Source organism: Pelophylax lessonae (genome assembly GCF_965119305.1).
Source record: "Pelophylax lessonae genome assembly, chromosome: 5".
Taxonomy (NCBI): Eukaryota; Metazoa; Chordata; class Amphibia; order Anura; family Ranidae; genus Pelophylax; species Pelophylax lessonae.
The window spans coordinates 514,383,568-514,408,075 of NC_138772.1; the positions used below are offsets into that span (position 1 = coordinate 514,383,568).

The 24,508-nt window shown below is 45.8% G+C and overlaps 1 protein-coding gene across 1 annotated transcript in view; it reads left to right on the forward strand.

The window, feature by feature from the left end:
• SNTB1 (syntrophin beta 1) overlaps positions 1-24,508 on the forward strand; it is a 286,808-nt gene that overhangs the window by 186,410 nt on the left and 75,890 nt on the right. Inside the window, exon 3 of the mRNA XM_082257931.1 lies at positions 9,928-10,135. Coding sequence (XP_082114057.1) covers positions 9,928-10,135 — 208 coding nt within the window. The remainder of the gene's footprint in view (positions 1-9,927; positions 10,136-24,508) is intronic.

Here is a 24,508-nt window from a genome sequence, read left to right on the forward strand (position 1 = left end):
GGAGGAAGCATGCACGGGTTGGGTGAGAGAAGTGTTGCAGGGATTGGTAATGAAAGGATAGGGGGTCTAGCCTTGAAAGGAAGATAGAAGTGTCGGGGCATTGGATGTCAAGAGGGTTCCTGTAGTTGTAGGGTAACACTGAAGGGCGGTGAATGTGGGAGGGAGCATGCATAAGTTGGGTGACAGAGTTGGTTCAGGCTTCGGTTATGAAAGGGTAAGGGGTCCAGCCATGGAAGGGAGAAAAGAGGTTTGGGGGCATTGGATGTCGAGGGGGTTCCTGTAGTTTGTAGGGTGACCGTGAAGGTGGGCATGGAGTGAGGGTTGAGGAAGCATGCACAGGTTGGGTAAGAGGTTGTACAGGGATGGTGGTAAAAGGTTAGGGGGTCCAGCTATGGAAGGTAAAAAGATGTTTGGGGGCATTGGATGTCGTGTTGGATGGGGGGTGGGTTCCTAGAACAGTCAGGGCTCCAAAGATATGGGTTGGATGATGCTGGTCATCAGGCTGAGAGTATCAGAAAAGAAGTCTTATGGGGCTCTGGATTGAAAAATGTTGCAACAAAATCTGCTTTTTATTCTATATTTCCCAAGCTAACCATCCCGTGGTAGTCAGAATTCTTCCAACAAGATCCTGGGGAATCTTGAATAGTCCAAATCTCATAAAATGATGTTACAGCACCATGCAGTATCATTGTCTTCTTTGAAAGATTTGGGCAATTCAGCATTGCTGTTTGATTTCACTGGAAGTAGTGTTATTTCACCCTCGCCACCGATGGAAACTGTAAAAATAGGAAGCGTATTAAAAGAATATTTAGAATACTTACCTGGCAGGGGAGATACTATGATCATGAAGGTGGTTCTCCCAGGGCGAGGCTCATCCATTGCGCTCCGGGTGTGCTGACCCCTGCGATTTCCGTTAAATGCGGGAAACTCGACTCCATAATTTGTGGTAGTGGGGGACTGCGTTTGCGCTTAAAAAAAATAAAATGTATATTTAGAATATTATTCCTTAACACCAGCCACACATTTGCTTACAGCTTGCATCTGTTTGTGCAGGGAGTGCCCCCAGCACCGTGAACATGAAATCACTGACAGCTCCCGGTCACTGTTTGCGATAAGGAGCAGGTGGGTGGTATCTAGACCACATGATCATTGTGACAGCCAATCAGAAACATCACATGACTGAGAAGCCCAGGTTCGAACTCTGGTGTTCCTATCGTTTAACCCTTTTCCTGCAACCGTGGTATGTCATATGTTGATGGGGTTATTTCCACCGAAGGTGTATATACTTAACAAGGCAACTGTCAGCTTGCTAATGAAAGGGGTTTGGTGTCTGCACAGCCACCGGATCGCTTTCAGTGACGCTCAAATTGTGTTAGCTTCAGTGGAAAACAGGTGAGACATCAGGGGTCTAAAAGGCCCCTGATGCCTCATTAAAGGGAACCGGTCATAAAGAGTTTGTGTCACATAAGATAATATATTTAATTTGTGTGCGTTAAACCTAAAATGAAAAAGGGGAAGTTCTGCTTTATGTTGCCCCCCCCCCCCCTCTACCTTAACTTACTCATTTTGTTTTGGGGGGGGGGGAGGTAATTGGTTTTGACAGGTACCCTCTACCACTCAGCTCAGATTGCCAAGGCCCCCCAGAAGGCTGCAAGACCTTTACAAAGCCCAATTCGGCTTGCTCATGCGCAGTGGGAAGCCACAAGGAGTCACAGCCGGCTTACCACAGTTAGCATTTTGGTGCCAGGGACCTGAAAACTAGCGAAGAACCAGACTGGGTGAGGAGCCATACGCTATGGGAGCACCTTTCTTTCCTTTTTGTTCCCTATATATATGAATGCAAATACAGTGCCTTGCGAAAGTTTTCGGCCCCCTTGAACTTTGCGACCTTTTGGATGGAGCCAAATATTAACTTAACCACTTGCCGACCGCCGCACGACTATCTACGGCGGCGGTCAGCCCCTCACAGGCAAAGTGACGTAGGTCTACGTCGCTCACCTGTGAGGGTTTAGGGAGCGAGCGCGCGCCGCCGGAGGCGCGCTCCCGCGTGGTCACGGACCCCCCCGCGCGTGTGACCGGCGGACCCGATCGCCGCCGGCCACTCTGCGATCGGCGGGGGAGAGGGAGAAAGTCAGGCAGCTTGTGTAAACAAGCTGCCTGTCATTCTCCTCTCTGTATGAGAGATGATCACATGGATCTACTATGTAGATCCATTGATCACTCTGCATACAGTTGAAGCCACAGCCAATCACAGTTAGAATCACGCCCCTAGGGACACACACAGCCCCTCCCTCTCAAATAAAGTTAACCCCTTCACTACCAGTGTATTTTTACAGTAACAGTGCATATATATAGCACTGATTACTGTAGAAATGTCACTGGTAACCCCAAAAGTGTCAAAAATGTCAGTCAAGGGTCCGATCTGTCCGCCGCAATGTCGCAGTACCGCAAAAAAAATCGCAGATCGCCGCCATTACGCGTTAAAAAAAAAAAACAACAAAAATGACAAAAATCTTTCCCTTTGTTAGTAAACGCAATAACTTTTGCGCAAACCAATCAAAATACGCTTTTTGCGATTTTTTTTTTACCAAACATAGGTAGCATAAAACAAATTGGCCGAAAATATTAAAACATTTTGATTTTTACATTTTTTTTGGGGGGAATTTCATATTAAAAAAAAGGGAAAAATATTGCTATTTTTGCAAAATTTACGCTCTTTTTTTGTTTATAGCGCGTGATAAAAAAATCGCACAGGTGATCAAATACCGCCAAAAGAAAGCTCTGTTTGTGGGAAAAAAAGGACGCCAAATTCGTTTAGGTACAGCGTCACACGACCGCGCAATTGTCCGTTAAAGTCACGCAGTGCCGAATCGCAAAATACCCTCTGGTCGTTTAGCAGCCAAATCCTCCGGGGCTTAAGTGGTTAAGGGGGCTGAATAATTTTGCACGCCCAATTTTTCAGTTTTTTATTTGTTAAAAAAGTTTGAAATATCCAATAAATTTCGTTCCACTTCATGATTGTGTCCCACTTGCTGTTGATTCTTCACAAAAAATTACAGTTTTATATCTTTATGTTTGAAGCCTGAAATGTGGCAAATGGTTGCAAAGTTCAAGGGGGCCAAATACTTTCGCAAGGCACTGTATATAAAATTAAAAACGTTGTAAAGGTTGGGAGATTTTGGCTGCAGACTATTTATCCCAGGAGCAATGTGTGGTTGCTAGTTTATAATTTTACCAGTAATAAGTTCTGGTGAGTCCATCTGGTGGTGGATTGCCCAGGGTGTTTTTTGGAGCACACACCTGAAGGTCCAGATTGCAGCAATTACTTGAAACACATTTTCTTCACCGTGGGTGATTTTTTGGGACTTTGCAATTTATTTTATCATCATAAATTTGTGGGGGGCCCCATCCCTAAATATGTATACAAGAAATATATAAAGGAGGTCATGGGACTTTGAGTGAGGCCAACTATTTTACCAAAGTAGATATATAGAGTACATACGTTAACAAATTGGTTAGAGAAATAGAACAACACAGCGAAAATAAATGCAAAAAAATAAAATAAAAATTAATTCCTGAATGAAGTAAAAATATATATGTATTTGAGAACTGACATATAACAATTCATGATAGATACAGTAAATACATAATACAATTACATAATATATATAAGAAATGAATACATGCTTGATATAGACATGATGAGTAAAACCACTTGGCATACTGACGCGTTTCGCGGGACCCTATCCGCTTCTTCAAGAGTATAATGCAAAGCGATTTAAAAATCAGCTTTTAAAAAGAAGGGTGAAGGGGCGGCAAGACACAAGCCTCACCCGAGGCTGTGGCAAAAAGACCCATCCAAGTCGAGGGGACATCTGGGGGGCAGTTCTAGTGCATGCATAGTATAATAACTGTGGGTAAATTTCAACCCATATAAATCCCAATTAAGTGAAAGTAGATGCCTGTGTGATATCCCCGTTATCCTTCAAGTGAAATGGAGCAATTCAAGATGTGGCCGGACCAAAGTCTTTGTAGAGTGGGAGAATAATTGCTTTATCTCTGGAGTGAATCCCCTTGGTTAAACATGTGAAGAAAAATGCAAAAATGACTTTGGCAGCAAAAGCGTTAAAGGCCCAGCTCCCACAGCTGGGAGGGGTTAATGATGGGGCAGAGGGCCTACATAGATTAACTACTTACCGCAAACTGACGTATATATACGCCGGGTAACTTTGCGGGGGTTTACCAGGATGATGCCTCCAGCTAGAGGCATCATCCCGGTACCGTGGTTTAGTGCCAACGGTAGGCTTTCCATCGGTAACGACCGATGCGTCCCTCCCACCGCCTTCCGTGACTTTTACCTGGGCTCCCGTCCCACCGGGAGCCCCGAGCACCCAGCCGGCATGTCCGCCGGCTGGATGGAGTCCCGATCAAAGCCGGAAACGGCTTTGATCGGGTCTCCGATGACGTAACCCGGAGGCGGCGTCCATGATGTCACTTCCGGGTTACTGTGCTGCAAAAGGCGGGAAATTTAAAAAACGGCTGTATGCAAAAACGCTGTTTTTGGCGTTTTGCATACATGGAAGTGTAGTGGAGGGGTCGAGGGTCTTTTAGACCCTCGATCCCTCCATAAAGAGTACCTGTCACTGCATATTGGTGTCACAAGGGATGTTTACATTGCTTGTGACAGCAATAAAAGTGATCAGATTTTAATTTTTTTTAAAAAACTGTAATAAAGTTAAAAAATAAATAGGAAAAAAAAATAAAAAATTTAGCCGCCACCGTCACCGCGCTCACAAAAAAAAAACGTATATGGGAGTCGAGCCGCGAATGAAATCGCTGTTCAAACCACACATGTGAGGTATCGCCGCGATCGCCAGAGCGTGAGCAATAATTAAAAAAAAAAAAGAACTACACTCTAACTCTAAACTGGTAACTGTTAAAAAAATTTAAAGCGTCGCCTATTGAGATTTCTATTGACCGTAGTTTGTCGCCATTCCATGGGTGCGCGCAATTTTAAACCGTAATATGTTGGGTATCTATTTACTCGGCGTGACATCATCTTTCACAATATACAAAAACAATGGGCTAACTTTACTGTTTAGTATTTTTTAAATGCAGTGAAATGTGATTTTTCAAAAAATTTTCCAAAAAAATGGCGTTTTAAAAACCGCTGCGCAAATACTGCGTGACAAAAAATATTGCAATGACCGCCATTTGATTCTCCAAAGTCTTTGCTAAAATAATATATATAATGTTTGGGGGTTCTAAGTAGTTTTCTAGGAAAAAATACTGATTTTAACTTGTAAATAAAAAGTGTCCGAAATAGGGCTGGGGCTTCACATGTAGGCGTTTTGGGGCATTTTTGGGGAGTTTTTCTGCTCTAGGATCAGCTCTCAAAACGCCCAACAAGACAAATCCTATTCATTTCAATGGCCCCTGTTCACATCTGAGCGTTCTGACGCTGTGAGCAAAACGCCCAACGCTCAAAAAAGTACATGAGCTTCTTTTTGGGCAGATTACAGGCGTTTTCCATTGGTTTCTATTCAATCTAAAAACGCCTGCACAAAAAAACGCCTGTAAATCGCGGTAAAATAAACGCGTGAAAACGCTACGCTCAGATGTGAATGTAGCCTAAGTGGTTAAGCAAATGTTGGATTTTTACTGCAAGATCCACTGTAAATGGAAGCCTCGTATCAGAATATTCTGTACCTCACCGAGCGGACCATGCCGGAGAACTCAGCGTCACCTTTGTAGGTTGGTAGTGTTCGTCAGGACCGCGGTCTCCTTTTAAGTCAATGAGACACAATAACCTGGCAGATGATCTGACTTTCCTATTAAGTGAGCATGTCACCGGTGCCAAACTAAAGGACAACCTTGACTTGCCCTTATGTGGAAGCGCCTCGGTGAAAGATCTGGAAAACATTTCAGGTTTTTTTTCTGCCTGGCCAAGTGCATGACACGCCGAGAATGAGACGGTCCGCTTGTGTCTCCTCATTACCAGGCAACTGTCCTCAGATGCACCGAACATACTAATCAGAGGAGGCCATAGGTGTTATGTCTGAATCCCCGAAATACGGATTCATTCCTGCTCTCTAGCAATCAATTGGGAGAAAGTCTCTGCGGTTCTCAGCTCTCCAGGCCGGCGATGGGAGCCGCTCGGCAGCAGCTATCTGGGATCACAGCTATTACCCGGGACACATTAAAAACTCCAATAGACTGTAATTACATCTTGCAGATGAGGTCTGGGAATGCACACAACTCGGGGATTACCTGGACAAATTCTTTTTAATATGAAGACGCGGGAAAATGATATCGCTAAAATTCAGAGATCGCAGGCAGGGAGGGGTCAGAGGGACGTGGAGGGGAAATAAATGAGAAATAGTCTAATAATGGATTTGGGGAAATAAGCTATTTATTTTAGACTCTATCCTTTTCACCTTCCTGATAATTAAAGGAAAGTTGTAGCGAGTTCCTCTAACATTGCAAGTCACCCGTTTTGTTCTATTGATCTTTTGCCTTCAGGACTCAGAACTTTTATGTGGATCAGGCGTTCTGATTTGTAAACGATTACCTTGTAAAACAACACATTCAGTTTAAGGCCCGTTTCACTTGATTGAACGATCGGGTCCGCCTGTCTGTTTTTCAGGCGGACCCAATCGGGCCACCCATTGTCCTCTATGGGGAGGCAGGTGTCAGGGGACATGTGTCTGCTGACATCCGATATGACAAGATCCGCTGAAAACAGACATATGGCAATACGTTCGCCATCCATCCAGCGGGTCGGTTTGGATGGGATCAGATGAAAACTTACAGGCGGTCCTTTTTATCTGATCTCCCCATAGAGGAGAGTTGGACTCTGACAGGTCCATCTCTGCACAGTGAGCGGAGACAGACCTGTCATCCATCTGCTCAGTGGAGCGATCCCCACTGAGCAAGCAGAGTCCGTCAAAACATATCCGCCCCGTGTGAAAAGGGCCTAAAATAGAAATGAAAGACAAAACTTTTGTGTATAGATATAATATGAGCATTATAAATACCCTTTCCCCTTTTTTTTAATAAGTGATCACATTCCCTCTGTTCTCAGCAGCATAAGAGCTGGATGGAGAAGAAGCAGTACACTGAGCTTCCCAGTGAATGGCTGTGCAGTGAGGGCGTGTAAGGATAAGTCTGATCATTGGAGGAGAGCAGGCTGAGTTCCCAGCATAGCTAGAGAACTGACCATGCTGTGCTCTCCTGCTTAGTGTGCTCAGTTTGTAATAGGAAAGCAGAGGGACTGGCAGGAACACCAGAGATTTCAGGTAAAGGAAACAATACAAAGAGAACAGGATACTTTCTCATACAAGTACATGGTACAACAGGCACATATCAGGAATATGATGTGTTAGGGTAACAAACTCTTTAAAGTGGTTGTAAATAGACATCAACCGATTATCGGCAATGCCGATATATCGGGGTCCGATATGCACTTTCCCCTGATGTTACCGATATTGCCGATATTTCGCAAAGTGCTGAACCAGACTAATACCTGCAGTTAGAGGCATCTCCCCGTTACCAGCGTCTATAGCCAATGCGGCTGAGAAGCCGCTCGGCTGTCATTACAGGGAGCGGTAGGAGACGTCTCCCGCCGCCTGCCGCAGCTCGCCCGGGTCTCCCGCCCCACCCGGGGACCCAGGCATCCTACCTGCATGACCGCCGAAGACCTGATCAAAGCTGCATTCGGCTCTGATCGGGTCTCCATGTAAAAAAAAACGGAAGTGATGTTATGACATCACTTCCGGGTACTCGGCTGCAAATGAAAAAAAAATGCGAGCATTCAAAACAGCCAAACTTGGCGTTTTGAATGCTTTTAAGTGCAGAGGAGGGGTTTGGGGTCTTTTAGACCCCCAGATCCCTCCACCACAGTACCTTTTAATTAAAAATAAAATAAATTAAATGTCCGAAAATATCGGCCGATACCGATATCCGATGATCAAAATATCGGTATCGGCACTAAAAAAACTATATCGGTGGATCACTAGTTGTAAACCTGAGACATGAAATATAAACAAAGCATATCCCTCTATAGTGTGTACTTGTCTCAATCCAGAGCTCTTACATACCCGGAACATCCTAGTAGAGTAACAAGTACAGTATATAATGTACACATGAGTACAGTTTCGTCATCTGAGGCCCCGTTCACATTGCCGCGAACTGACTTCCAGGGGCGACCTCCGAGGTCGCAGTGCGAGCAGCGCGCCGCGACCTCGGAGCGGCCGCCACGGACTTCATAACATTAAAGTCTATGGCGGTCGCCTCCGGGTCGCCCCAAAGAAGCTCCGGACCCTTTTTCTAAGTCGGAGCGACTTGTGTCGCTCCTATTAGAACGGGTCCGCAGCTTCCCTATGGAAGGCGACCTACGGCGACCTGTGAGGTGACCAGGTCGCCTCACAGGTCGCCTTAGTGTGAACGGGGACTAAGACCAATTTCATAGTTATTATTATTCATGGTCTGCTACTAAGTACACAAAGATTGTCCTACCCAGTGGACAGTCACTATATTGCCAAAAGTATTGGGACGCCTGCCTTTACACACACATGAACGTTAATGGCATCCCATTCTTAGTCTGTAGGGTTCAATATTGAGTTGGCCCACCCTTTGCAGCTATAACAGCTTCAACTCTTCTGGGAAGACTGTCCACAAGGTTTAGGAGTGTGTCTATGGGAATGTTTGACTGTTCTTCCAGAAGCACATTCATGAGGTCAGGCACTGATGTTGGAGAGATGGCCTGGCTCGCAGTCTCAGCTCTATTGGATTGAGGTTAGGACTCTGTGCAGGGCAGTCAAGTTCCTCCACCCCAAACTTGCTCATCCATGTCTTTATGGATCTTGCTTTGTGTACTGGTCCAAATCATTTGGTGGAGGGGGGATTATAGTGCGGGGTTGGTTTTCAGGGGTTGGGTTTGGCCCCTTAGTTCCAGTGAAGGGAACTCTTAAGGCGTCCTCATATTAAGACGTTTTGGACAATTTCATGCTCCCAACTTTGTGGGAACAGTTTGGGGATGACCCCTTCCTGTTCCAACATGACTGCGCACCAGTGCACAAAGCAAGGTCCATAAAGACACGGATGAGCAAGTTTGGGGTTGAGGAACTTGACTGGTCTGCACAGAGTCCTGACCTCAACCCGACAGAACTCCGTTGGGATGAATTAGAGCGGAGACTGCAAGCCAGGCCTTCTCGTCCAACATCAGGAACCAACCTCACAAATGTGCTTCTGGAAGAATGGTCAAACATTCCCATAGACACACTCCTAAACCTTGTGGACAGCCTTCCCAGAAGAGTTGAAGCTGTTATAGCTGCAAAGGGTGGGCCAACTCAACATGGAACCCTACGGACTAAGACTGGGATGCCATCAAAGTTCATGTGCGTGTAAAGGCAGGGGTCCCAATACTTTTGACAATATAGTATGTCAGCACGGGTTGGTCCTGTTCTGTGCCTCCACATATATGTGTACCTGTTTTGTGCTGGGAGTGTGGCTTCCGCACTGTGACGGCGCTGTCACTGACAGCTGCTAGTCACACAGCTTAGATTGGGAGTTGGTAGAAAATGGGCCTTCCCATTGGGAGTTGGTAGAAAATGGGCCTTCCCATTGACTAATCACTGTAACAGCCAATCCCATCGATCACATGGTCCGAAAGCTGAGCAAACAGGTGACAATGCCTCCGGTGTTGCGATCTCCTAAAAGGACGGCAGGAAGGGGTTAATTTATACAGGGTTGCAGTAATTTGTGTCTGTGATATCTGCCTGGAGATTAGTTGAAGGTTGTACAGTTTTTATTAAACTGTGTGTGGCAAGATTGTGTAAAAATATCAGAAAATCCAGAGCTAAGAACAGCGGATTATGTGCAGATCCCAGGATTTCCTGCTGTAAATGCATGTTTTCTGTATTGCAGACATCTAGAACTGCATTCACCTGATGCCAAGCATACTGTGGTGCTGCGAGCAAAAGATCCTGCGGCAGCCCAGACCTGGTTCAGCACCATTCATGGAGCGGCGACGGAACTTCTCCCCAAGGTGATCGCCGAAGTCCAAAGTCAGCTGGGAAAAAATGGAATCTCCGGAAGTCATGAAATTCGGCACATAGGCTGGCTGGCAGAAAAGGTCAGTCTACTGTTGGCTTTATACTTATCTCCTTAGCTAAATGACCGCATAAATGTCTCATCTGAAGTCCCTTTAACCCCTTCCTGCCCTCCCTGGCGTCCCTTTACAAAGTTCTGGGGGTGGGGAGATCAGTGATCATGTGATCACTGTGATTGGCTGTCACAGTGATCACATGATCTGGGGTCTATAAGATGTCTGGGGTGACAGGTACTCTTTATGGAGGGATTTGGCATCTATAAGATGTCTGGGGTGACAGGTACTCTGGGGTGACAGGTACTCTTTATGGAGGAATCTGGGGTCTATAAGATGTCTGGGGTGACAGGTACTCTTTATGGAGGAATCTGGGGTCTATAAGATGTCTGAGGAGACAGGTACTCTTTATGGAGGGATCTGGGGTCTATAAGATGTCTGGGGTGACAGGTGCTCTTTATGGAGGGATCTGGGCCGGATTTATAAGATGTCTGGGGTGACAGGTACTCTTTATGGAGGGATTTGGCATCTATAAGATGTCTGGGGTGACAGGTACTCTTTATGGAGGGATCTGGTGGTCTATAAGAATTCTGGGGTGACAGGTGCTCTTTATGGAGGGATCTGGGGCCTATAAGACGTCTGAGGTGACAGGTACTCTTTATGGAGGGATCTGGGGTCTATAAGATGTCTGGGGTGACAGGTACTCTTTATGGAGGGATCTGGTGGTCTATAAGAAGTCTGGGGTGACAGGTGCTCTTTATGGAGGGATCTGGGGTCTATAAGAAGTCTGGGGTGGCAGGTACTCACTATGGAGGGATCTGGGGTCTATAAGATGTCTGGGGTGACAGGTACTCTTTATGGAGGGATCTGGGGTCTATAAGAAGTCTGGGGTGACAGGTACTCTTTATGGAGGGATCTGGTGGTCTATAAGAAGTCTGGGGTGACAGGTACTCTTTATGGAGGGACTTGGGGTCTATAAAACGTCTGGGGTGACAGGTACTCTTTATGGAGGGATCTGGGGTCCATAAGGTATCTGGGGGTGACAGGTACTCTTTATGGAGGGATCTGGGGTCTATAAGATGTCTGAGGTGACAAATACTCTTTATGAAGGGATCTGGGGACTATAAAACATCTGGGGTGACAGGTACTCTTTATGGAGGGATCTGGGGTCCATAAGGTGTCTGGGGTGACAGGTACTCTTTATGGAGATATCTGGCATCTATAAGATGTCTGGGGTGACAGGTACTCTTTATGGAGGGATCTGGGGTGACAGGTACTCTTTATGGAGGGATCTGGCATCTATAAGAAGTCTGGGATGACAGGTACTCTTTATGGAGGGATCTGGGGTCTATAAGATGTCTGAGGTGACAAATACTCTTTATGAAGGGATCTGGGGACTATAAAACATCTGGGGTGACAGGTACTCTTTATGGAGGGATCTGGGGTCCATAAGGTGTCTGGGGTGACAGGTACTCTTTATGGAGGGATCTGGGGTCTATAAGATGTCTGAGGTGACAAATACTCTTTATGAAGGGATCTGGGGACTATAAAACATCTGGGGTGACAAGTACTCTTTATGGAGGGATCTGGGGTCCATAAGGTGTCTGGGGTGACAGGTACTCTTTATGGAGGGATCTGGCATCTATAAGATGTCTGGGGTGACAGGTACTCTTTACGGAGGGATCTGGGGTGACAGGTACTCTTTATGGAGGGATCTGGCATCTATAAGAAGTCTGGGATGACAGGTACTCTTTATGGAGGGATCTGGGGTCTATAAGATGTCTGAGGTGACACATACTCTTTATGAAGGGATCTGGGGACTATAAAACATCTGGGGTGACAGGTACTCTTTATGGAGGGATCTGGGGTCCATAAGGTGTCTGGGGTGACAGGTACTCTTTATGGAGGGATCTGGGGTCCATAAGGTGTCTGGGGTGACAGGTACTCTTTATGGAGGGATCTGGGGGTCTATAAGATGTCTGAGGTGACAAATACTCTTTATGAAGGGATCTGGGGACTATAAAACATCTGGGGTGACAAGTACTCTTTATGGAGGGATCTGGGGTCCATAAGGTGTCTGGGGTGACAGGTACTCTTTATGGAGGGATCTGGCATCTATAAGATGTCTGGGGTGACAGGTACTCTTTAGAGGGATCTGGGGTGACAGGTACTCTTTATGGAGGGATCTGGCATCTATAAGAAGTCTGGGATGACAGGTACTCTTTATGGAGGGATCTGGGGTCTGTAAGATGTCTGAGGTGACAAATACTCTTTATGAAGGGATCTGGGGACTATAAAACATCTGGGGTGACAGGTACTCTTTATGGACGGATCTGGGGTCCATAAGGTGTCTGGGGTGACAGGTACTCTTTATGGAGGGATCTGGGGTCTATAAGATGTCTGGGGTGACAGGTACTCTTTATGGAGGGATCTGGTGGTCTATAAGAAGTCTGGGGTGACAGGTGCTCTTTATGGAGGGATCTGGGGTCTATAAGAAGTCTGGGGTGGCAGGTACTCACTATGGAGGGATCTGGGGTCTATAAGATGTCTGGGGTGACAGGTACTCTTTATGGAGGGATCTGGGGTCTATAAGAAGTCTGGGGTGACAGGTACTCTTTATGGAGGGATCTGGTGGTCTATAAGAAGTCTGGGGTGACAGGTACTCTTTATGGAGGGACTTGGGGTCTATAAAACGTCTGGGGTGACAGGTACTCTTTATGGAGGGATCTGGGGTCCATAAGGTATCTGGGGTGACAGGTACTCTTTATGGAGGGATCTGGGGTCTATAAGAAGTCTGGGGTGACAGGTACTCTTTATGGAGGGATCTGGGGTCTATAAGAAGTCTGGGGTGACAGGTACTCTTTATGGAGGGACTTGGGGTCTATAAATCGTCTGGGGTGACAGGTACTCTTTTTATGGAGGGATCTGGGGTCCATAAGGTATCTGGGGTGACAGGTACTCTTTATGGAGGGATCTGGGGTCTATAAGAAGTCTGGGGTGACAGGTACTCTTTATGGAGGGATCTGGGGTCTATAAGAAGTCTGGGGTGACAGGTACTCTTTATGGAGGGATCTGGGGTCCATAAGGTATCTGGGGTGACAGGTACTCTTTATGGAGGGATCTGGGGTCTATAAGAAGTCTGGGGTGACAGGTACTCTTTATGGAGGGACTTGGGGTCTATAAAACATCTGGGGTGACAGGTACTCTTTATGGAGGGATCTGGGGTCCATAAGGTGTCTGGGGTGACAGGTACTCTTTATGGAGGGATCTGGCATCTATAAGAAGTCTGGGATGACAGGTACTCTTTATGGAGGGATCTGGGGTCTATACAATGTCTGAGATGACAAATACTCTTTATGAAGGGATCTGGGGACTATAAAACATCTGGGGTGACAGGTACTCTTTATGGAGGGATCTGGGGTCCATAAGGTGTCTGGGGTGACAGGTACTCTTTATGGAGGGATCTGGGGTCTATAAGACGTCCCCTCTCACTGCTTGTAATAACAGCCGAGCCTCTGATTAGCCGCATCGGCGGTTATTACAAGAAAGCAGACAGTCTGCTCTAAAAAAAAAAAATGGTACTGGGTGATGCCCGTAGCGGCAGGCATCACTCCAGTACAACCACTTGAAGCAATATCTGCCCTATCGGCAAGTTTGTGGTCGATACTTAAAAAACTTGAATATCGACCCCCCCGATAATCTGGCGATCCCTACTCTTTGTGCTGGGAGCTCTCTCTCAGCACAGAAACATCGACCACCCAGCAACATGTATGTGTGGCGTGTGGGCCTTAAAGCCTACCCTTTTGCAGCCACACATGTGTTACAAGGGTGACAACAGGTTAAAGTGGAAATTTGGAACTTCACCCCCCCCCCACCCCAAGGTCTAATTTTACTCTTAACCTCCTCCTATGTACTTTATCTGCTGTGTTGAATTCAAATAAATCCGGCCATATATCTTCCATCTGTGGGCAGGCTAGTTGTACTAAAGTTTATCTATTGATTTGACTTTAGTACAGCCAGCCTGTCTGACTTTTTTTTTGTGATCACTGCTGGCAGCTATAGTCGCCAGCAGTGATCATTGTATTCTGCCAGCGTGGAAATCTCCCACTGTTAGCATACAATCGCACAGCCTGGAGGGATTCTCCCATTAACACTGCCTGTGTTGATGGGGTAATCAAGCAATTTTCTTTCCTTCAAGCTGTGGTTGAATTGCATAATCCAGGGCCAGCTTAATGTACTCACCCACCCACATTGTCCTGCAGTAATTTGCTGAAAGCCGGCACATGGCAGGTGTTGTGCTGCCAGCATTGGGAGCCAGCTTTCTCTTCCCGGTCCTAACAACCAGCTCCCGATGACGCTCCACATACTAAGGCTCCTTTCACACGGACACACCGCCCGACGGAGTCTGTTCTGCTCAGTGGGAGATCAATCCGCCGATCCCCGCTGAGCAGGCGGATGACAGGTCTGTCTCCTCTCTGTGTGCAGAGATGGAGCTGTCAGATCCCCGCTCTCCTCTATGGGGAGATCGGATCAGAACGGACCGCCTGTCCATTCTCATCCGATCCCATCTGATCCGGTACTCCAGAGGGATGGAAAGTAGGGTTTCCATCCATCCGGATTTCACGGACAGGATCGGATCGGATAGCAGTGGGTGTCAGCGGAGATGTCTCCACTGACATCCGCTGCCCCATAGAGATGCATGGAGCATCCGATCCAGTCCGCCTGAAAAACTGACCGGTGGATCGGATCGCCCGTGTGAAAGGGGCCTTAGTGTGTAGTACAAACCCCCTGGAATGCATGATGTGGGTATCCTAGGGGGCTTCAGATGGGAGGGAGAAAGACCGAAGCGCAGGTTTCCCCTAAAACAAAAATAAATGACACATGTGCATTGCCTTACTGCACCGGGGTGCCATTCATAATAAATGGTAAATTATGATAAAATAAAGAAATAACTGGGACTGAACGTCCACTTTAAGATTTTGATAGTTTGACTTCATCAGGTTCTTGCTGTATCTGTGTAATCTACTTCTTGTCTGTGTGCCTGTTTGTAAATGACAGGTCCACTTTATACTATGATCAGTTACTTAGGCGGTGGCCTTTCTCTGCCATCTACTGGAATTTGTCATTTCTGTGCAATGTATGTGATTAAAGAGGGGACATCGTACTCGGCTTTCATTGAATGTCACCACTTCACAGCAAGCTCAGAACGCATCAAATACACCACAGCCTCCCGGGAGGTGTAATTAGTCGGATCCTTTGAATTGGGGTTTCACTGTTAGGCTTCGCTCATCTGAAAATGGCTTTTATTTAATCTGAGAATGAAGGAGATCTTCTATTTGCTGGTGCAGTACACAGATAATTAGTGGACAAGTGAGCCCGGCTCTTTAGGTGGTAATGAATATAGAAGCGTCGCTGTGCCCTGCACTCAGAAATGTATGTATGTATATATATATATCTATATCTATATATAGATATAGATATATATATATATATACACATACACATATATACATACACACACACAGATCTATATCTCACAAACATATTCCACAGTGGTAATTTTGTAGCACTTTAGAGCAGCATTCTCAACCTTTTTTCCGTTGCCGCACCCTTGAAAAGTCTGCAAAATCTCGAGGTACCCCAGTCTAACCTGTACAAAACGTGAATGTTACTTATCAATGGGAAACCTGAGTCTGGGGGGGGGGGGACTTACACAACCACCTTGAGGAAAGTAATTTCACATAAAAAGCCCCTTTCATATCACAGGTTCCTCCTTCACAACAGAGTCTCCCCATCACATTATAGTCCCCCCCTTTAGATGAGAGCTCCCCATCACATCCGAGTCCCCCCCCCCATCACATCAGAGTCCCCCCCATCACATCAGAACCTCTCCAGGACATCAGAGGCCCCTATACACCAGAATCTCCCCATTACATCAGAAACATCCCTATAAATCAGTCTCCCCATCACATTAGTGCCACCCTATAGATGAGAGCTTTCCATCACATCAGAGCCCCCTATACACCAGATTCTCCCCATCATATCAGGGTCCTCCAATTACATCAGAGCTTCCCCATCACATTAGAGTCCCCCTATTGATGAGAGCTCCCCATCGCATCATAGTCCCCTCCATACCTCAAAGGCCCCCCCCCACCCCCATCAAGTCAGAGTCTCCCCATCAAATTAGTGTCCCCCCCCTAAAGATTAGAGAGCTCCCCATCACATCAGAGGCCCCCTGTACACCAGAGTCTCCCCATCACATCAGGGTCCTCCAATTACATTAGAGCTTCCCCATCATATTAAAGTCCCCGCTATATAGGAGAGCTCCCCATTGCATCATAGTCCCCTCCATACCTCAGAGTCTGCCCATCGCATCAGAGTCTGCTCATCACACCAGGGTCCGCAAATTACTTAACAGCTTCCTATCACATTAGTTACCCCCCCCTCCCGATAGAGAGCTCCCCATCACATCACAGGCCCCCATTACATCAGAGTCTCCCCATCACATCAGAAGCGCCCTATACATCAGGGTCCTCCCATCACATCAGGGTCCTCCCATCACATCAGGGTCCTCCTGTTACTTCAGGGTCCTCCTGTTACTTCAGGGTCCTCCAATTACATCAGGGTCCTCCAATTACATCAGGGTCCTCCAATCATATCAAAGCTTCCCCATCACATCAGGGTCCTCCAATCACATCAGAGCTTCCCCATTTACATCAGGGTCCTTCCATTACATCAGGGTCCTCCAATTATATCAAAGCTTCCCCATTTACATCAGGGTCCTTCCATTACATCAGGGTCCTCCAATTATATCAAAGCTTCCCCATCACATCAGGGTCCTCCCATCACATCAGGGTCCTCCTGTTACTTCAGGGTCCTCCCATTACATCAGGGTCCTCCAATCATATCAAAGCTTCCCCATCACATCAGGGTCCTCCCATTACATCAGAGCTTCCCCATCACATCAGGGTCCTCCCATTACATCAGGGCCCTCCAATTATATCAAAGCTTCCCCATCACATCAGGGTCCTCCCATCACATCAGGGTCCTCCAATCACATCAGGGTCCTCCAATCACATCAGGGTCCTCCAATCACATCAGAGCTTCCCCGTCACATCAGGGTCCTCCCATCACATCAGAGCTTCCCCATCACATTAGGGTCCCCCCTCCCCCTATAGATGAGAGCTCCCTATCACATCAGAGTCCTCTGTATATCTCGATCAAACCTCTCCATCATGTAAGAGTCACCCAAACACATCAGAGAGCCCCCCAAACCCCCCCCCCCCCTCCATGGCACCCAGGTTGGGAAACATTGGTTTAGAGAGTAGATAGAAGTTTTCAGGCTCATGACCCTACTAATGTCATACGGAGAGACTCTGTCTTGCAGCACACTTAGTTGGGTCGGGATGGGAAGACAATAGATCTACCACTGTGTTTTTTTTTTTTTTTTTTTGGTTGTCAGGCACCTGAGGATACAGAAAGGTGTTTATCCTATTGAGGGTGGTATGTGCAGAATGACTAGTAATAGGCTTTTCATTGACGTATTGAGGTTCCCAGGTCTATTCCCATTGCAGAAGCAATCTCAGTTTGAAGCATTGACGTCGAGTCCAGCACTGAAATATGTTCATTTGAACAAACTATTTAAAGTGACGGCAATCGATGAGCTCCTAATGACACCAGCAGACGCTGCAGCTGTGCTAAAAAGAATTGTTTCACTCACTTTACCTGTAAGAAAGTATGGATGTTTTATATATGGTTACATTGTCTAGCTTGGATCAATACAACTATGTATATACCATACCTGGCCAATGAAAATAACCGGTGCTCAATCAACCCCAATAAATAATGACATCATAAAAACTTAAATAACAATAACATCTAAAATGAAGTAACTAAGCAAAGTCAATCTAAATAAATAAGCAGTGATGTGGTGATGTGCACAGTGACAATAGTGCCAATTAAAACCACAATAAACATCAACAAATTATGAGAGCAAGTAAATGAGATTGAATATCATAGATAGATAAATGAATAAACTGGATAATAACAGAAAACTGTGGTAAAATGCACAGTGCATACAAGTGCATAAATAATATAACCACGGATGGTAATGGTGATAAAAAATCACTGAGGAGGTGGGAAAAAAAAAAAAAAAAGGGGAAAAAAAAATCACTGAGGAGGAAATAGTGAAAATGGACTATAAAGTGCACCGTTTTGAAAAGAAAACGCAGATCCAATAAAAAATGGTCTGATCACAGTACCAGTGATAATAGTGCACAGTATAAATATATTTAGTGATAAAGCGTGCCCAAAATGGCAAAAAATAAATACACCCCAAAAAAAGGCATAAAAAGTATTTTCGGGTAAAAATGGTAAAAAAGCAGAAAAATAGAGATAAAAATGAATGGAGATAAAAGACGTAAAAAATGTTCATAAGTACATCAAGAGTTCATAAGAAAAAGTGCTGGTGATGAGCTATTGCCGGATGTGCAGGAAACTCCTATGGTGCCGGAAACTAGTAGCACTGTGGTGGTGAGCATAAATCCATAAATGAGTGAAATGGCCGCTCACCTCCAAAACACTCTTAATGAGTGTTTGTACCAATAAGTAGGTAACAGGGTCTCCACTAGAGGTCCAGTGATGGTCCCTTTAAGGCAAGCTCTTTTGGATCCTTAGGAAAACCAGCTTCAAGCATCAAGGGGGAATATCCTAGGTAGGGCTTGAAACTCAAACCACAAATGAAAGGGAGCACTTCATAGTGTAGTAACTTTTAAAACATTTATTTAGTAGCATAAAAAGTAATACACTCACATTTATTCAGTTGTAAAACAGCATATCTGTAGCATAAAGGTAGCGTGGCAGCGGTCATGCAATGAGATCCTGGGACTTCCGGTCTCGGCCGAAGACCATAAGTGACGTCAGACGCTTCTCCCGACGCGTTGCGTCACAGCTTAACGTGACTTTATCAAGCCACTGGATGCGGGAAATCACTTTACTAGGCACTACTGTTAGTCATTGCCAGTGGATTCTGGGTCCTATGCCGAGGCGCTCCTCTGCTGCATTCTGGACACAGGAGGTTGGCCGCTTGGCCATTCAAAGAATGCTTTGCATTGTCTGAATTAATGTTAATGCAAAGCCTTCTCTGAGTGGACACGGTGGAGAGGTGGGCTGTGATGTGACGTCATACTCTTCACCTTATTCAGTCAAAGAATACTTTACCTTCATTCAGGAAAAAGCAAAGCATTCTCTAAACGGTGCCCATTGTGAGTGACCAACCTCCTGTGTTCGCAAAGCAGCAGGTCAGCCAGTGAATGAGAAGGACAGTTCAGGGAAGTCAAGATGGGGATCAAGGGGGATGGATGATGCTTGAGGTCTTCCAAACTGGAAATGAAGCAGGATCTATATGTTATGCTGTAGCTTCAGAAGCAGGCTGTGAGAAGCTCACAGCATGCAGCAGTGAAATCAAGCAATTTTAGTCCAGGAGAGGAGCCTGTACAACTTTGCAAGACTGAAGAGAGGGCCGAAGTTCACCTTGAATCTTGTAGAATCTAATATAAACACAATCTGTGTGTCCCGTCATGGAAGGGTAAGTTGTGTTTGTGGTTAGAGAAGTGATTAAGTGAGGGATAATGTGCATCGGTCAGTGCTTTCATCTTCTATTATGTGTTTATGACATTCCAGGCCTGGTGAGCCATTCTGAACATGTCTTCCTTGTTTAATAAATACGGGGTGGGTGAAGAGTCTGGTCTGCTCATGGGGGCGTTCTGCTTTTCCTGTTGCAAAAGCAAATTATTCCCCCCCCCCCCCCCCAAAGCCTGTCGAGGAGAATATATTATTCTTTAAGACAGATTTGTATAATATTCTGTATTTTAGAGCGTCAGCCCACCTGAAAGTGTTATGTTGGTTTTGGATAGATTTTGAAAGGTTTAAAGCTGGACTCCGGGATAATCAAATATTGTCTAATACCATTCATCATGTGTATTATTCCTGGAATCTCGGTGTGCTTTGTGTGTGTCTTCCAGATCTGTGCAGTAATCCAGTGTGAGACTTTTCCTCTGTGTAATACAGACCACTCACTGCTGCTCTCTCTCCTTGTGCAGGGTGACAGGTCTTGTCTCCGCCCCCTCCTGTAGTTTTTTGCAGGTAGCCTGAAGTGGGAAGAACCTGCTGGGCACCTCCCACAGCTCTGCTCTCAGCACAGGCTATGATGATGTCATTGCTACATTGACAAGGTAATATCTGGATTTGTAAAGGCCTTTGGTACACACATAGGAGTGAATTTATGTCCTTTTTGGCTATTGTGGATTATATATATATATATATATATATATATATTTATATATATATATATATCTATATATATCCTTAGAGCCCAGCAGTCTGCGGTGATAGTGGATGTCTTCAGATGCCAACCAAACTTAGAGCATGTCCTCAGACTCTCAACATCAATTTCTCTATCAAAGCCTTTCAACCATTGTTCCCCAAGAGGTTACTAGGGGTTCTTTGAGCATTGAGCAATTTTTGCCTCCTAGATAAGTTACCATTGGCAGCATTGATCTTTTTAGCGATTTGTAAGGGGCATTCTCTCTACTGACCACTGATGTATAAGGCATTCTTCCTACTGACCACCATAGAAGGGAGCATTCTTCCTACTGACCACCCTAGTAAGGAGCTTTCTTCCCACTGACCACCATAGTAAGGAGTTTTCTTCCCACTGACTACCAATGTAAGGGGCATTCTTCCCACTGACCACCAATGTAAGGGGCATTCTTCCCACTGACCACCAATGTAAGGGGCATTATTCCCTCTAACCACCAATGTAAGGGGCATTATTCCCTCTGACCACCAATGTAAGGAGCATTATTCCCTCTGACCACCAATGTAAGGGACATTCTTCCCTCTGACCACCATAGTAAGAAGCATTCGTCCCACTGACCACCATAGTAAGGAGCTTTCTTTCCACTGACCACCATAGTAAGGAGCTTTCTTCCCACTGACCACCAATGTAAGGGGCATTCTTCCCACTGACCACCAATGTAAGAGGCATTCTTCCCACTGACCACCAATGGTAAGGGGCGTTCTTCTCACTGACCACCAATGTAAGGAGCATTCTTCCCACTGAACACCAATGTAGGGAGCGTTCTTCCCACTGAACACCAATGTAGGGAACATTCTTCCCACTGACCACCAATGTAAGAGGCATTCTTCCCACTGCCCACCTGTTTAAGGAACATTCTTGTCATGATGTAAAGGGGGCTCTGCTGGAGACCTTGATGTAAAGGAAACCCTGATGTAAAGGCTGCTCTGCTGGGGACCTTGATGTAAAGGGTGCTCTGCTGGGGACCTTGTCGTAAAGGGTGCTCTGCTGGGGACCTTGTCGTAAAGGGGGCTCTGCTGGGGACCTTGACGTAAAGGGGGCTCTGCTGGAGACCTTGATGTAAAGGGGGCTCTGCTGGAGACCTTGATTTAAAGGGGGCTCTGCTGGAAACCTTGATGTAAAGGGGACTGCTAGGGACCCTGATGTAAAGGGCGCTCTGCTGGGGACCTTGATGTAAGGGGGGCTTTGCTTTGATTTATTTATCTTTTGTTTTGAATCCTATCATGTTGGTTCTAAAAAAAGATCAGAGTAAAACTTATCAGTTTTATAATCCAATGAATAATAAATGGATTTTTTTTTTGGCCCACCAATATCTGAAAATAATACTACATGACCCCTCGTCCTGAAAAGTTTGGAGCTCCCTGATCTCCAGAAAGAAGCATGCACGCAGTTTGTTTCTTATGCCATGCTTTGTTGTTTGGGACAGGACATTCTTCTATTGCAGATCAATGAAGATGAACAGGATGAGAAACATCACAATGATGTCATCGTACAGAATATTATTTTGGCCCCCACTGAACTTCCCCTTACAAACATCCCGCAGATGGGCCAACAACAGGAATGAGATTCTGTGGTTTAGGAAATCTTGTTTGAAAGACGCGCTCGCTGTTTATGTACAACACCTACACAAAGATTTAGCTTGAAGTTTGTCAGTTTGACTTCTTTCTTTGGGGTCTATCCAGCTGAATATTACTGAACTCCAGGCAGACTGCTAAAATAACAGATGATATACAAATAAAGAAGCTGTTTTAGGGCTTATTCACACTAGCAGTTGGGCGGGAGGCAGGAAAACCCTTTGGTTGAGCCACTCTTTTACCATCCTCTGCCCCCTTTAGCTGCAACATCCAGGGGTGTACACATACCACGGCAGGAATTCTACCCCCTGTTGCTTTTAGCAGGCGTAGCACCTGCTGAACATGTCCCACAACCACGTTCTGTCCATATGGCTCACTAGTGTTAGACTCAGAGGGATGAAGTGATTGTAAAGGATTTTTTTTGTTTTTATTCGTAATAAACAGGTTATACTTACCTGCTCTGTGCAATGGTTTTGCATGGAGTAGTCCCAATCCTCCTCTTCTCGGGTCCCCCGCTGGTGCTCTAGGCTCCTCCCCCTTGCCAAGTGCCCCTCACAGCAAGTCGGTTGCTATATAGGCACTCGTACGTGCTCGCTTCCAAGCCGGCTCTCTGTGTCCATAAGACACAGAGAGCGAGGCTCAGCCCCACCCTCTGCTCCTGCCTCACTGGCTTGCTGACAGCAGTGTGTGACACTGGCTCCTGCACCTCGGCCAATTAGGAGGGAGAGACCCAGGAGAGCTTCGGGTCTCATGCACATCACTGGTTTGGGGATTGGACACTGAAGGTTTTTTACCTTCATGCATATAATGCATACATAGTTACATACAGTAGTTAGTCAGGTTGAAAAAAAATGACCATCTGGCTCAACCAATAAAGAACAAAAAACAGTAAAGAAAACCCAACCATACAATCCCATATACACAATCCTATAGCCGCAGTTGATCCAGAGGAAGGCGAAAAACCCCCCATCAAAGCATTATCCAATTTGCTACAGCAGGGGAAAAAAATCCTTCCTGATCCCCCGAGAGGCAATCTGATATTCCCTCGATCAACTTTACCTATAAATATTAGTACCCAGTTACCGTATTTTCCGGCGTATAAGACTACTTTTTACCCCAGGAAAATCTTCTCAAAAGTCGTTGGTCGTCTTATACGCCGAGTATAATATTTTCAAGGTACCTTCAAGAGAGATGCCCAGGAGATGGGAGCAATGCAGGGACTTTTTCTTCTGTTGCGGGCGCATGTACATTATCGGCACCGTGTCGCATGTTCAGGAAGTTCTGGATAGCTGCTCTCTGGCGGCTGAGTGATCTGACTGTGAAACGACAAACAAACACAAGGGCGCACCGGCCTAGTGCATTATCCTTGAAACAGGTTTATTAAAATACTGAATTAAAAATACTCACAAACTAAATCTTGGTAAAAGGCACATCAAACAAAATATAAAATCCTCAGCATCGAAATCGGGATTCAATCATCCCCCGAAGATGTACAGGCTTCGGGGGACGATCCAATCCCGATTTCGATTTTTACTAGCAATGGTGGCGATCTGTGATTTTTTTGCGGGATTGCGGCGGTTGCCCAATGAAACAGTGCATTGAGGTCAGTTTGTAAATTGGAGTCATCCTGTAAATAAGTTATTCCACTGCAAAGCTTGGTGTCATCTGCAAAAACTGAAATGCTACTTTTAATCCCAGAGTTTATATCATTTATAAAGATATTAAAAGGTAAGGGTCCCAACACTGAACCTTGGGGTACACCACTAACAACCCTAGACAATTCAGAGTAAGAATCATTAACCACTACTCTCTGAATTCTATCTTTTAGCCAATTTTCTATCCATTTACAAACCGATCTTTCCAAGCCTGTAGACTTTACTTTACACCAGAGGCTTAACTAGAACCTTCAGGGCCCTGATGCAAGAAACCATGAAGGGCCCCCCAGACCCCTGGCCAGGGCCCTTACCTTCAAGCCCAGGGCTCTTCCCACTAATCCTGGGGCTCTTTACACTCGTTGCATGGCCTTTTATTACGGTCCCGCAGCAGGATTCTTTCACAGGTTCTGCAGTGGGCCCCCTTCCTGCAATCTTGGGGCCTCCCCACAGTGGTGCAATGCCAGGGTCCGGTCGCAAGTGTGACCTTTGCGATCCTGGAAGTTCACCCACTGGTTTGCTACCGGGCCCCCTGGAGCATGGGGCCCAGTAGCGATTGCAACCCCTGCATCCCCTGTAGTTACGCCCCTGCTTTACACATTAGCCTTGTGTGGGGAACCGTGTCTAATGGTTTTGTAAAATCCAAGTATACTACATCCACAGCCGCCTCTCTGTCCAAGGTTTTACTTACCTCCTCATAAAAAGAAATCAGGTTTGTTTGACAACTTCTGTCTTTCATGAATCCATGCTCTCTGTTGCTTAAAATATTTTTTTTCCAGCAAGAACTCATCTATGTGTA